This window comes from Hippocampus zosterae, chromosome 10 (genome assembly GCF_025434085.1).
Source record: "Hippocampus zosterae strain Florida chromosome 10, ASM2543408v3, whole genome shotgun sequence".
Taxonomy (NCBI): Eukaryota; Metazoa; Chordata; class Actinopteri; order Syngnathiformes; family Syngnathidae; genus Hippocampus; species Hippocampus zosterae.
This window is the reverse complement of record NC_067460.1, coordinates 14,244,744-14,259,297: the sequence shown is the minus strand read 5'-3', so window position 1 is coordinate 14,259,297 and position 14,554 is coordinate 14,244,744. Positions and strand designations below refer to the sequence as shown.

The following is a 14,554-nucleotide window of genomic DNA, read 5'->3' as shown; positions in this document are numbered from 1 at the left end:
TGAACAATTTATTCATACAAGACTGTTTCGCCGAGTAACGTGATTAGTCAGTATCTGAAACTTCTTTCAAAGAAATTAAGACTTCATTTATAGCTGTAGTAACCTATTTTCAAACACTCTTTAATTTGACCGTTTCTGTCGCTATCCGAGTTATAAAAGCCTTTAACAACTGAAACATTCTGATGAGTCTTTGCCCTACTCTTTTTTATCCTTGATGCCTTGCTATTCTCATAATAACTACCAGAAGACTGCGCATTCTCAGTTCAACGGTTTGATGCCAGAAATATCAAGGCACAACAACGGAGCCTTACTCAAAATGCGGAAGGCCTGAATCTGTTCAAAATGGCTTTCTGCTCTTGTACTGTCTTGGTGGCCCATCCAAATGGGGACGACTCTGCCTAGCTCAAGTGACAATATGTGACCTCATGGTCTCGACTGAAATCAATCAATGTTTGCCAAGGGTAAACCCTTTTGAACCCTTTTCATAGAGAAGTGAACCCAAATGACAGCAAGGTCACGGCAAGATAATGGCCTGGCGGACACGAATCCTATTATTCAGTTAAATTTAAGATTTCCATTGCAGAAATTCAAATAAACCCACAACATGTTGAGAGTGCAAACATTTTCAATGACAGGAATTTATTAATACAAAAATAAGAGAAATACAGAATGTATCTACACGGAGAATCGATGTATGCTGAATTGCTTTACACACAAATACACATACATGCGCACGATTGCACAAACAGTATGCCAGGAGTACATATTTCATACACAATGGCATGAAGCTAAGGACAAGGTTATTTTTTTAAAATGATGTGATTTAAAAGGTACATCAGAAGCACACAGAAAGAATCCCATGCACAACCATATCCTGCATAACCAGGAACATACAGTATAACCCGGTTATTTCTGCTGCATTGGCAAGACTATGAGGAACTTTGATCTTGAAAAACAAAAAGTAAAGTCAAACACCAGATTGTGGTTCATGCCTTCTTGAAAAAGCAAAGTAAACAGATTATCAACAATATCATCTGTCACCTCACAGTCCTACATCTCATCTAAACCATAATCCTCCTCTGGGAAGTCGCCCACAGTCACATTCAGCGGCTTTACGAACGCCCCATAGTTTTGCTCGCACTCAAAGTAGCGCCTCCCTTCGCAACTGTGACAAAAGAAGAAAAATAGAAAATAGAGTACAACAAAACTACAAAGTAGGAACGTTAAATGTGAGCAGAAGGGCACTCTAACCTGCCATCGTTCTTCCCCAATGGCTCGTCATACTTGACACCCACCCAATGGCCTGGCTTGAAATCTGTTGTGCCTAGAAACACCACAAGCAAAACAAAATTCACAATATGCGCTAATCTTCATATTTTGAAGGGGGACACGACACTTTAGTATTACGGTAGTCAACCTCTGAAATCATTACAATTATTGCCTTCCTTTTTGGGATTTTCATGGACTGGAAGCGTTTTTGTCATTCAGCTACATTAAGTTGTAGTGCTCCATGTACAGCACTTTGTATGCAGCGATGGCTGTTTGAAAGTGCTCTATAAATACTGTTGACTTGACTTGACTTGACTAGTGACAGCCAATGGAGAGGAAGTGTTTATATTCATAAAGCCCAAACTATTTGCAGTGGTTAAAGTTGACATAAGTAGAGATGTTCACATAAATTTTGACACTCAAAATTAATTTGCAGTGCTAATAATAGTTGAAACAGGCAACACAAATCCAGCATGTAAGAAATGGATGTTTTCCTCCATTTCTGATTTTGTGTTTTCGGTGCCGCCCTTGTCATTTATGTCCAATGGGAGCACTGATCACCACACACGATGTATTTACAAAATATGGTTCACTTGCTCAAGGTACAGTATGAATACGAACCGGACCAAACAAACAAACAAAAAAGAATAATTAGGTTCACTTTTGTACCCGGACCAAGAAAATGCATTTCAAATGAACCTTGAAGGCTAATAAAAGATTCATTGACAAGCACGAAAGACATTTTCACTTTAGAGTGATGAATGAACCTATGTTTTTGGAATGTGGGAGGAAACCAGAATACCCGGAGAAAACGCATGCAGGGATAGACAGAACACGCAAACTCCACGCAGTAAGGCCACGGCCCATAATTTTAGTTAATACAATACAATACATGCTGATTTATATAGTCTTCATTTACAATAACAACATTGCCCCGCACATGATTTTTGGCGATTCATATTGAACACATTTCATATTTAAGATTGTCGGCTGGGAGCCATTTCAGATTCTATTATTGGGAGAATCCACTCATAATACATCTCAGAGAGAAGGATAATCTTATAAAACAGCGGTCAGGTGTTTGACATCCTTGGTCAAGAAGGGGCAAAATCGTGACAAAAACAGAGTGTCTTTACGTGTGTATCTGATCTTACCGACATACATGACCGTGCCAAGTTTTGTGGGCTGCCCAGGCACTTGGACTTGGCATCGGCTGCCCACGGAAATGGCTTCAGCGGCTGCTTGCTGCTCCTGTTCCCTCGCAATGCTCTCAGCTTTCTTCTTGGCCATTTCCTCCTCGTTGTAACGTCCTAGGCTTTGCTTCTTCATGAAGGATCTCGCCGAGTCTAAAGTGGAGAGAAAGCCGGGGTGGATAAAGTCTCGATAAACTGTTCCGGCTCCGATGGTGATCTTTTTGTGAAGCAGGCTATCTGGGTATGATATCTTTTTTAAAAAGAAAGTTCACTTGCCTGATCTCTTTTGATAAGCATCATCTGACAGAACAAACTTCTCCACTTTGGTGACGTCAGTAAACTCTCCCAATTGGCCCCCACTTCGATCGATAACCTGAAGAGGAAAATGAGATACATAAAAAAATATGTTTTTTGTGCCATCGAGCCTAAATGGAAAGCACACTGAGCTACACGTTGGAAGCTAATGCAGTTCTATGCGATGATGAATGAAAACCTGAGTCGGAGGAAATTTTAAATTATGCTTATTGTAATAAGTATCATCTGTGTAAAACATCCTTTCAAAAAGTCACACCTTCAAAATAAAAACATTCAGTGTAATAACAGTTTCCCCACATGTTATCAGGCAACATGGTGGCTTATGGAAGAGTCACAGTCATTAAACGTGCAGAAAATAGCTTGAGTGCTACTGCTACATCGGAGATTAGTGAAAGTGTGTAAACGTAAAGTGTGCAAAGAAGTGTGGTGAAAAACTGCGATTATACTGTATTGCTTTTACTGGAAGTCCTGCCTTTTCACAGGATGTTACACCGAACCTGCTTTAACTTGTCTAAATGTTGCCCAGCAGCCCAGGAGGGTTGTTTTGCCTTGAGTTGTTCAGTTGCTCAAACACTCTATCCTGTTTTCTCTCTCTGTTTCTCCATCTCAACCACTGAAACCAAAGCCCTGCCCCGTACATGTATTCTGCAGTCATCATCCACAGGATAAGAGCCCAGCAAAGCATTGTCGTCATCCAGCTTCTGCAACAGCTCGTCTGTTGTGCTGAACAACTCCAGATCCATGCTGGAGGCAGGCGCACCCACAACCATCTCCAGTTTTCCCTTTTAAATATATGAAAAAAAATGAATATGTAATACTAGTATCTCTAGAGACAGTTGAGGATGTTGTTAGGTGACTGATAATGTAACGCACCTTAATAGATAAAGACTTACCTTCAGTTCTGCAATGGAGAGCCCTCTATCAAACCTTCGATTCACCTCAAAGGAGGATATGGTGGTGGTAAGGCGCACGTTAACAGAAGGATTGGTCGTAACACTTATTGAACCATCCATCTTTTTGACTGCTTGGCCAAGAATGCTGATTGAGAACAGAACATAGAATGAGTGAAAATTAGGAAATGTAGACACACCAGCAAACTAATACAGTACTGTACTGTACAAGACTTCATGGCAAATCAAACCATGTATACAGAGTACAAACTACCAGTGAACTTTGATAATCATTGACAGTCGCAATTTCACGCAATGAAGTAAAAAGAAAGCCATGGTTTAGATTACGAGCGAACCACATTTAAAGCTAAACACATAACGCGTTAGCAGCTTGTATGGCTAACATCAGCAACAAAGAAACACTGAAGATGCACTAATGGTTTGATTTTAATAATAGCTACTTACAAAGATGTTTCTTTTGAGTAAAACCGAAGTTTAGTAGCACAGTATATCAAAACGGACGAATCTATGGGTCACGTTGATTTTTGTTTTCCGTAGCGATGTGTCAGCTACTGTTAGTATTTGGTGGTACCTGCTGGAAATGACATTGCGATTTCCGTCGTTATGTTCCCGCCCCTATAGCTTTAGATAACCAATTATATGTAAGCACGAACTGTTCGACAAATGGCGTTTGAAATCTGGCGGAAGTGGAACGTAAAACTGCCTCTACGTGTAGTTGACATATTGATAACCAATCAGAGTAAAGAATTGAAATTACCGTAAATCTCATAGAATGGCGCTCGATAATACCGTACCAGTAAACACATACCAAACGTAAAAATTGTTTCTTAGTTTCGACCGATTTAACATTTCCACAAGAATAACATGCGTATGTCGTGAACGAGCTTTACAAGACACAAAAGACAGAAGTTAAGATCACATCAAATAGATGACATAAAGTGGCATTTTTTGTGGCATAACTAAACATACACAGAGGAACCTGGAGCAGATAATCAAATAGATGACATAAAGTGGAATTTTTGTGGCATAACTAAACATACATAGAGGAACCTGAAGCAAAACAAGTTTCAATAAAGACTACAATAAAATCAAGTTTGGAATCAACACTTTAAACCATGGCAAAATAACACGCAAAACCGACGGCAAATATATTTAGGGGAAAACAGAAAACAGGAACAGGCGTGCGCAATTTCATAAATGCGTCTTTAGCGAATAAAATAACACCAGCGCGGGTGGATCAATGATTTACAGTCTTATTTCCTAACTTGTTGAGCTTGTTGAGGGGCGAAAAGGGGCGCGTCCTCGCTTGGTTGTCGCGCTCGGCTCCAATGGTGCAGGAGAGAAAGGGGAGCGAGGAGGCGGAGGAGAGGAGGAAGGGGGGGAAAAAGTTCAAGCAAAAAAATGGCTTCCTTGTCTATGGAGTCGACAGAACAATCCGACAATAGCGCCGAGGAGCCCACCGCCGCGGAGGACGAGAAAGATGCGGAGCAAGTCGCCGAACGCCTGCTTCAAACTTTCCAGCTCTCCGCCGTGAGTTTTTCCACGGAGCAAGTCTCGTGTCTGTGCGAGGCCCTCCTGCAGGCGGGCAATGTGGATCGCTTGTGGAGATTCCTCTCCACCATCCATCCTTCGTCCGAGCTGCTACGTGGCAACGAGACCCTGCTCAAGGCCCAGGCTTTGGTGGCGTTCCACAGGGAACATTTCAAGGAACTCTACGCTTTGCTGGAGAGCCACGACTTCCAGCCGTCCAACCACGTATTCCTGCAGGACCTCTACCTGAGAGCCCGCTACAAGGAGGCGGAGAGGTCGCGCGGCCGCAGCCTGGGCGCCGTAGACAAGTACCGGCTCAGGAAGAAGTTCCCGCTACCCAAAACCATCTGGGACGGCGAGGAGACTGTGTACTGCTTCAAGGAGAAGTCGCGCAACGCTCTGAAGGAGTGCTACAAGAGCAACAGGTACCCCACGCCGGACGAGAAGAAGAACCTGGCCAAAGTCACCGGACTGTCCCTCACGCAGGTCAGCAACTGGTTCAAGAACCGACGGCAGAGGGACAGAACCCCGCCTGGGACGCACTGCAAAAGGCAAGAACACACACGCACACGAATCCATATTGTTAAGTTCGAGTTCGTCCTTCCTTTTGTTGACCTCCGTTTGTTCCCGTCTATAAACAGAGCCAGTCCGTCAAGTCAATAAACGCACGTTAGAGGAGGTGACAGCAGAGCGTGTTGCTTTGTTATGAAATGTGAGAAGCGTCATGGTTCAAGTCTCCTGCAACACAATCTGCTCTGTCTGGCACACACGTTTTTACATGACAATAGCAAAGGGATGTTTTGAGAGAAAACCTTTTACACTACGCATCGGCCAAAAAAAAATACTTTGCACTCAAATTCAACCCTGGCCAACATTGAAATACAATCGGCCAAAGTGCTCGTGATCTAAATTTTGGAAGCCACTCAAACATTATGCAGTTCGAACAGCAACACAGCACTTCAGTACAGGAAAATACAATACTTAAAAAATGTCTGCCACACAAAAAAAAAATCAATTAAAAATATACTTGATTAAATAATTAAAAACAAACACATTCTTAAAAAGAAAGTCGATGTTAAAAGGTTCTTTACAATAATCCTTTTTTATACATGGCATTCTGATTAATATTGTCTTAGTGAGACATTACTGAAGCAGCAAAACCTGTTTCGAATCCATCTCAGGTGGCGGCCATTTTGCCTTGTACTGCCACTTGCTGCTGACTGAAAATAACATTACAGTTGCTCAGAGCTCAGGGAACAAACAATCATGCCTCACCTGTTTTCTGGGTTTGGTCATGTGACTTTGCAAAAGACTGCTAAAAGTACAATTCCTGATTTAACACCTTTATGTAAAAGTAAAAAAGTACACACTGGGAAGAAATTGCATTACACACACACACACGTTAATAGTACAAGCACACAACTTAAATAGAAATAGAGATACTTGTTTAAATAAAGATGCTATTAAAAATACAAGGGCAAGGCAAGGTTATTTATAGCTCAAATCCGAGGCAAAGAACTTCAGTAAGTCAAGGAAGTAGTAATAGAAAAAAAAACAAGAACATTTAAAATACAAAAGGAGTTAAAACAGGAGACTAAATAAATTTGTGACAGTAAAAGAGAATTTGAAAAACAAAGAATATTGTGCATTCATAATCGCAAAGAGACTATTTAAATGGTAGCACATGACAACGCTGCATATGCTGTCCTAATTTGAATGAAGTGGCAGTTGGAGGGGAAGTTTGTTCCACAGGTGAGCAGCATAGTCTTTAAATTCCGCTTCATTTTTTCTAGTTCTGGTTCTGGGAAACCACAATAGATCTGATGCAGATGACCCGAGGGGTCTGAATGCTTCAGAAGGAACTCATAAATATGTGAACCAGAAGTACTGATTCAAATGACTTTACTTATGTAAAAATGGAAAAAGTACAGACTCTGAAGTGCACTTACCACTCTGGTTTGTCTTCTGTTTATCTATTTTGACAAAGGAAGGAGTTGAAAGTACAAATGTCTGTTTTCGCATGCACGGTGTACAAGTAAAAAGTCGTCATCATATGCTAAAGTACAAATACATGAAAAATCTACTGAAGCACAGGATTGAAGTACTTTGTTACTTCCCACCATTGGAGTGTTAACAGGTACGAGTGACCTTATCGTGTCATATGGAGCTTTTTGTGGAGGTCTGGTAAATATATACGTACCCACTTCACAGATTTTCCTCTTTCACCGGGGGGTTTTGGCCCCCATTCACCGCGATAAGCGAGGAATCACTGTAATCCATTTTAATGCAAAATATCATTTCATCCATTTATTCAATATAATAAATCAATAAAATGCTACAAAATATTAAATGTGACAGACCTCATTCGATTTGATACATTCTTTTAAATCAAAAATGATTTGCCGGTTCCAATGGTTTTTCGTTACATGCCCACAATTTCATATGAATTTATAAAATAATTAAAAACATGAATAAATAATGTCAAGCATGTCATTTGGAGTGGTGGTCGGTCGCTTGTTTACTAACAGTATGCCCGGGTCTGTCAGAAGAAACCACAATGCATGACACCACACCAAAGAGGTGGGGTGTGAACAGATAAGAGTAACATTATCTTATCAATTGAAGGTTCTGTGGTGGTCTGGAAGATGTGGACTTTCCCAAAACCAGCAGCCTAAAAAGATCCAAACTCGCTTATAAAAGACTACGTTAGGTACACAATCTAATGGGATCCAATACAAGAGTTGAATCGCAAAATTCACCTTTCAGTATTGATTGTATTATTGTGATTGGCCCACCAGAATCAGAATCATCTTTATTGGCCAAGTATGTAGAACACACAAGGAATTTGTCTCCAGTATAACACGCTGCATTAGTATCATCGTAAACAAGGACATGACAAATAGGTATGCAAGGACATTTCGTAATGTAAGTGAGACAATGTGCAAAGTATCAAGCAGAGCTAAAGTGATCAGTGGTAGAATACAATACGATGACAGTTTGTACAGTTGGTGCAGAAAATCATTGAACCATTTTAGAGCGACCAGTAGCAGTATTTGTAGTACAAGAGAGTGAAGACAGTGACTACGTCAGTGACCGTTTAGGGAGTTAATGGCTAGATGGAAGAAGATTTGGTGCGCATGGATCAGAAGGTGTTTCCAATGTGTGTTTGTACATGACAAGCTAAATTTATGTTCAAGCGCTTGGATTGGACACTATTAGAGGGTGTAGGGGCCACACTGTTGTCGTAGTGGTTAGCATGTTTGCCGACGGGATTTTAGTCGCCACTCAGTGATGTCAGGCATGCATCGATTGGGTATCTCCGAGTTGTCTATGCACACTGCACTTGCAGTGGCACGGAAACAATTTTTTATCTACATTTGGAAGAGGCCCGATTCCGATCTGAAGATATCCAATTCCGAGCGGGTTTTTTCCAACCTTGTAGTGTGCGAATCCAGCCTTTGTGATTATCACCCTGGCCTTCTTACGCCTATCTCGCTAAAAATACATTGTTTATTCCTTTGGTGTTTCAGTGAGTCTGATGGAAATCACAGCAGTGAGGATGAGGCGAGTACCATGGACGAAACCCCAGACAAAGCAGACGAGCCCGCCACCTCCAAGGCCTCTGTCATCTCGCTCTCAGCGGTCACCTGTGCCGCGGCAGGTCAGCTCATTGTCAATGGCTCCGCCGGCTTCCTGACGGCTTCTCAACCGTTAATGTTCAACGGTAATTCCCTCATCCCCGGTACCGGCGCCGGTGTCATCATCAACGGGCTGAGCATGGGGGATGGCCAGAAAGTCACCCTGAGCCAGGTGGCCAGCTCCCCTTTGATACTGAACGGGGCTCAGGTTCTAGCCAAACCACAGGTTCCGCAGCAAGCAGTTTCCTTGGCAGATCAGCAGATTTTGCCAATAGTCACAAAGCCAAACGGTCTTCCGGCCATTGTCCTGAGCACAAACAACTCGACGGTCTCCAACCCAACGTCGGTCATCACTCTTCCCGTGCAATCGAAGAGCCAAAGTAACAGCGCAATGGATTTCATCGCCGTGCCAGAAGACGTAAAACAAGAAAGCAGGCAGCCAGATTGTTCCTCTTTGTCTTTGTCTCCCTCGCCGCCAAGCAGCCTTCCTTCGCTAGTTCTTACGCAACCCCCCTCGTGCCAGGAGGCCCTCCCTTCAACTGCCTTGACTATCTCAAGCTCTGCCTTGTCCCTCCCGAGTCAGCAAGGAGAATGCGTCGTTCTTGCCTCTTCGGTCCCTCAGATAAACCCTTCTAGCTCGCTGGTCAACTCCAGTAACTCCACGCCTCAGGTCTTCTCCTTCCCCCAGGTGGTGCCTTCTATCCAGGGCATACCAGTATCCCAGTTGGTTCAACAACCCTCCGTGGCACAGGTGTCCCAAGGTCCTCAGCTAGTCCCCGTTTCCCCTCTCACATCACCTACAATCAACTTCCAAGGCCTTCCGACAATGAGCAGGCAGCGGGATGCTTCTACACCACTGGCTGATGGTTCCACAACAATCGTGTCCATCTCACAGGTACCCAGTACTCCTCTCCCGCAACAAGTGACACGCCAACTCGGGGCCCAGGCCGTCAACTCCTCACCCGTGAAACTCCAGACGCCACAGGTCATTTCTATCTCCTCCCCAACACAAGTGGTTCCAGTACCTCAAGTGAAATCCACCGTACCGGCAAAGTTAGTCCCTCTATCCGTGCCCCAGCTGGTGCCGGCCTCGTCCATCCAGACATCGTCCGCCATCTCATTCCCGCAGGTGGTTCCTGCCAGTCCCTCTCTGTCCGTGACCTCAGCTGGAGTGCCTCTGCAACTCCTGGCTTCAGCGCCAGGAGGGATCAATCAAAGTCCTCTCAGGATAAACCAACTAAGACCCATTCAGAGTCTGGGCCCAACAACCAATGTGATCCCCGGTATGCATCTGATGAATTCTGGGATCATTCAGATACCTTCTGCAGCTCAAGGTGAAGGCACAAAAATTAATGGCCTGCATATGGTAGTGTTCATTAGACACCATGTTAATACTTGCTTTTTTAACCTCTGTTAGGATTAAATCTAAAAGAGCTCTATAAAACAAAACAAAACAAACCCTACAATAAGTACTGTACCAAAAATGTGTCCACAACTCACTCCAGTAAACACATCCATAGATATACAAATAGGTCTATATGACTTGCTCCCTGCACAATGTGACTATGGTGGATGCTAAGCTAACAACCACTCTTTCTATAACATTTGAAGGGACGCACTCTCCTGCTAACATGCCAGCCACGTTTGTACATACATTTTTTTTAAATGCGAAAGTGGCCCCTGTTGACATGGCTGCTACATTGATGCGCTTTTTAGTCTGCTCTAGTCTACTTAAAGTCTGTTTTTATTTAACTAGAGAGCAGCGTAAGCAGGAAATGGGTGACCAGTCTTTGTCTTTTGATGCCGCCACAGTGCCATTTTCTGGCGTTGTGGTGATTTACGGCCAATTCTGGAACTAAGAGATTTGGAATTGTACCTTTTGTATAAAATAGCATTTTGTTTGAGTGCACTGGACACTATTATCTATCCCGTAAAACCAGGTGCCTTTTGGTTCCGGGTCCGTTGAATCAAGATTTTACTATGGTACAGTTTAGGTTCATCGTGAAATTTATTTGGGTGATCACTTAGTTCATTGGCGACACAATTTTCTCAGTATTCACACAATTTCTCCAAGTACTAATGCTGACAATCTTAATATTGCTAACCATCTATGATGTTCGTCTGTGGTAGGTAACCTTCTTCTTGGTGGAAGCCCCTACTTGAGTGTCCAGCAAGGGAAGCTGATTCTGACCATTCCGGCGGGCTTTCAACTTACCAGTTTGCCTCTGAAACCAGTTCCTGACCCGTCCCCCCTTCCCGCAAATGGTGTGAATCTGAGTCCCATACCTTCAAATGTCCCGTTAACCTCCCAGCTTTCGACAACCCCAGATCAGCCCACCAACATCCTCGCAACCCCTCCACTGAACTTCCTCAATCCACCTGCTCCGTACTACTCCGCAGAAACTGGAAGTGCAACCACCCAGACGTCTGCCATTTCCTCCTCGACCACGCCAGATCCGTCAGTCGCTCTTACCACGCCCAACGCTCTCTCCCCGGAGAGCATGCTCACCCTCAGTCCCATGTATGGAGGGGGTCTGACGCCCAACATGCAGTTGTCCCATCCGACCTGGAGCCCCCTACCTCTTTCCACCTCGGCCGGTTTAACTCTGTTTGATGGACGAGGGAAGGGGGACCTACCTGTAGATCCAGGTCTCTTGGGCCTACCGGGTGGGGAGGCGCTACTTCTGGGGAGCACGTCTCCGGAACAGGACACCAGATCCTCACTAGGGCATCCCGAAGAAATCGACGGGGACACCAAGATTCTGACTCAGCTTCAGTCGGTTCCCGTGGATGATGATCTGGGTTTGTAGACTTGTTTACCTAACACATCTGAAAAAAAAAAGTGCCACACCGTCCCAAAAACCCCTATGATATAGTGCCTGTTAGTTTATCTGTTTGTGTTGTTCACGATTGTACAACCATCGCAGCCTCAGCTGACACTGAAACGATGCATTTTCTGCAGCTTTAATGGACAACACGGGACATCCATTCATCCGTTTTATACCGGTTAATCCTTCGAGCCTTGTGAAAGCTGGACTCTTTCCCAGGTGACTTTGGGTGAAAGGCAAGCTACACCCCGGATTTATCGCCGGTCATGGACCGGGCTCTTAAAATCAAGCATTCACACTTCCAGTCTGAGTGAGTTTGAAGCCATTGTACACCAGCCACAGCAAAGTCCAAAGAGCAGTGCTTTTTAAAGTGTGAGCATATACATTGAAAATCATTGCTATATGTTGGCAAAATTCCAAGTCGAGAGAATTTTCTTCCGACATATCAAAGTTATTCTCACACCAAAATAGCTGCACGCTTCTTGCAACTTGTATCATTTTAGCAAGACAATTACTGCAGGTTGTGAAATTTCAGGGAAGCGATTTCTGAAACACTTTGGCTTCGTATAACAATGTAATGACTGCACCTTGCTTCATTTTGTGATACTGTCTCATTTTAGCAAGACAATTAAAATTGCAAGACATGTAAAATTGTTAGTTTTCATAAAACTGTCTCCGTTCAACAACACAATAAAAGTTATTTCAATCATGCATGTGAACAGCACATTGATACCAAAGGTTTCGTAAAACCGCCCAACCTCGTATGAACTCTTGGTAAGCAGCGAATTTTCTGGGTCCTATTTCCTACTCCCATTTTAAGGTTAGTAAATTTAACAGGCTTCCAAATACTGTATTTATCATTTATATTTCTCCATCTGCTGCGCCTCCTCTGAACTCCTTCGGCATCTCGCACTTTGAAAAGCTCTGTTCAAGGAAACTGCATCCAGATTGAATTATTAGCCGACGGCATGCAAGGAATGATCATGACCTCGCGGCTGATGCGTATCTTCTCCGCTCCACTTGCACTGTGGATGTTTGTGGCTTTTTGTTAGCAGTGTGGTCATAGTTAGTTTTGGAGGCAACACAGTATAAACTATTCACCAGACCATCTGGGAAAGGCACAGGTCTTGAAATAGTTGGGTGTTGGCTGACATGTCCAAAAATGCAATTTTTTCTCATTATTATTTTTTGTAATATATGATGTACTACCAAGGAGTCCAGATTTTTACGTGAAACACTATATGTATGTTTTTAAAGCTTCCAGGGACTTCCAGTTATGTTATGAGCTGCATTTACCAGTTATGTAACACAGCTGCCCTCCATTTTTACCAATATTGACTATGCAATTTTTACTTATAGGACACTAACGTGTCTCAAGTTGGTTAAAAACTTGGGAGCGCAATGAAAGCTTTGTAAACTTGACATCATGATGCTGCATGACACAAAAAGACAATGATAAGTGCCTTATATTAAAGCTTACACTTTCGAATAAAATGTTTTGAGATGTCTACAACCGAACGGGACTAGTTAGGATACACTCATGTGTGGGTTTTCGTTTCTGGTTTTAAAAAAATGTATCAATTTGTTTTCTTTGTATATTTTGCACATTTCATTCATACAATGTTTACGCCGTGTTGCTATGACAGCGCTTGGATATGTGATCACTTTGGGGTGTATAAGTGCGGAAAAACTTGTACAATTTTAGCCTGAAGTGGTCATGTGAACCTCCCACTGTCAGTGGTGAAACCTTTTGGCAATTTACGGTACACACAAGAAAACAATTAAGGGTTGTGTTACAATTATGACTTTTGTTGTTATGGTAACAGAGTGGATGTAAAAGGTCTAGACACCCCTTTTTGTCTTGGTCTGACTATGATTTTCTTGTAAAATGGGATTTGAGCAGAGGTGCGTAGACTTTTTATAAAAGGCTGTTTTGTTCGTGCATTTAATCTAAAACTCATGTGTCCATTGGTGTTTTGCGTTTTATTTTTGGTCGGATGTTCAAAGCGGTCACCTGTTGGATCAACTGTTAAGACAAAATGGTAGCATCCCGTGGACAAATCATTTGTTAAAGGAGCATTTAAAGAACAGAACAATAAAGGGAAATAGGAATTTTTATGTCAAATATGTTTTGTTTGGTGTACAAGCCATTTCTCAGCAAAATCAAATCGACACGACAGCCTGTGTGGGCTAATGCACATTTGTTGTCTGACACACACACACACACAAAGAAAATGAACTCCAGCATTCACCAAAGATGTTTTGACAATTTGATCGTGTTTGAAAAGGGATCACTTGTGTCTTGTTCTCTCCTTTTTTGTATCAAATGCATTCTATTTTTTATATTACACGATGATGTAATAAAGTTCATTTATATGACCTCCAGTGATATTTTCTTCTTCAAATGTTTCCATTTATTATCTCTTAAATGTTACATTCCCAACCAATGCTAGTGTGGTTTGGGAATTTAGCCAATTCCACTCTATTTGTATGAAAACGATTCATGCCCATCCTTGAGCCGTCATATTACCTTCGTGGAGGAGTTTGTGTGTCCCAATGAACCCAGGAGCTAAGATGTCTGGGGCCTCATGCCGATGGCAGGGTCACCCATGGCAAACAGATCTGAGGTGAGGGACCACACAGAGCACGGCTCACAGACCGCTCATTAACTCATTCAGTACCAGCCAATTCTGGACCAAATCTGAAAAGACATTTAAAAACGTCTTTGGGAGTGAATGCGTTACGAATGAAAAACATTGGAGATAGCTTTCTCTTGCCCGGGACGCGGGTGACCGGGGCCCACCTCTGGAGCCAGGCCTGGAGGTGGCGCTCAAGTTTAAATGGCTGTTAACCCATTTCTTTTGTTCTCG

At 42.9% G+C, this 14,554-nt stretch overlaps 2 protein-coding genes and 1 long non-coding RNA gene across 3 annotated transcripts in view; 2 read left to right on the top strand and 1 right to left on the bottom strand.

The window, feature by feature from the left end:
- LOC127609428 (uncharacterized) overlaps positions 1–14,554 on the top strand; it is a 353,255-nt gene that overhangs the window by 216,869 nt on the left and 121,832 nt on the right. The gene's annotated exons all lie outside the window — the stretch shown is intronic.
- On the bottom strand, positions 619–4,294 carry tbcb (tubulin folding cofactor B). The gene is made up of 7 exons (XM_052079303.1): positions 4,133–4,294; positions 3,671–3,815; positions 3,416–3,559; positions 2,739–2,835; positions 2,424–2,615; positions 1,252–1,324; positions 619–1,165 (listed from the first exon to the last, which is right to left on the bottom strand). The coding sequence occupies exons 2-7, from the start codon at positions 3,788–3,790 to the stop codon at positions 1,051–1,053; spliced, it is 741 nt and encodes a 246-aa protein (XP_051935263.1). The 5' UTR covers positions 3,791–3,815; positions 4,133–4,294; the 3' UTR covers positions 619–1,050.
- Positions 5,090–14,064, top strand: six5 (SIX homeobox 5). Its single transcript, XM_052079177.1, has 3 exons — positions 5,090–5,769; positions 8,749–10,190; positions 10,987–14,064. The coding sequence occupies exons 1-3, from the start codon at positions 5,090–5,092 to the stop codon at positions 11,664–11,666; spliced, it is 2,802 nt and encodes a 933-aa protein (XP_051935137.1). The 3' UTR covers positions 11,667–14,064.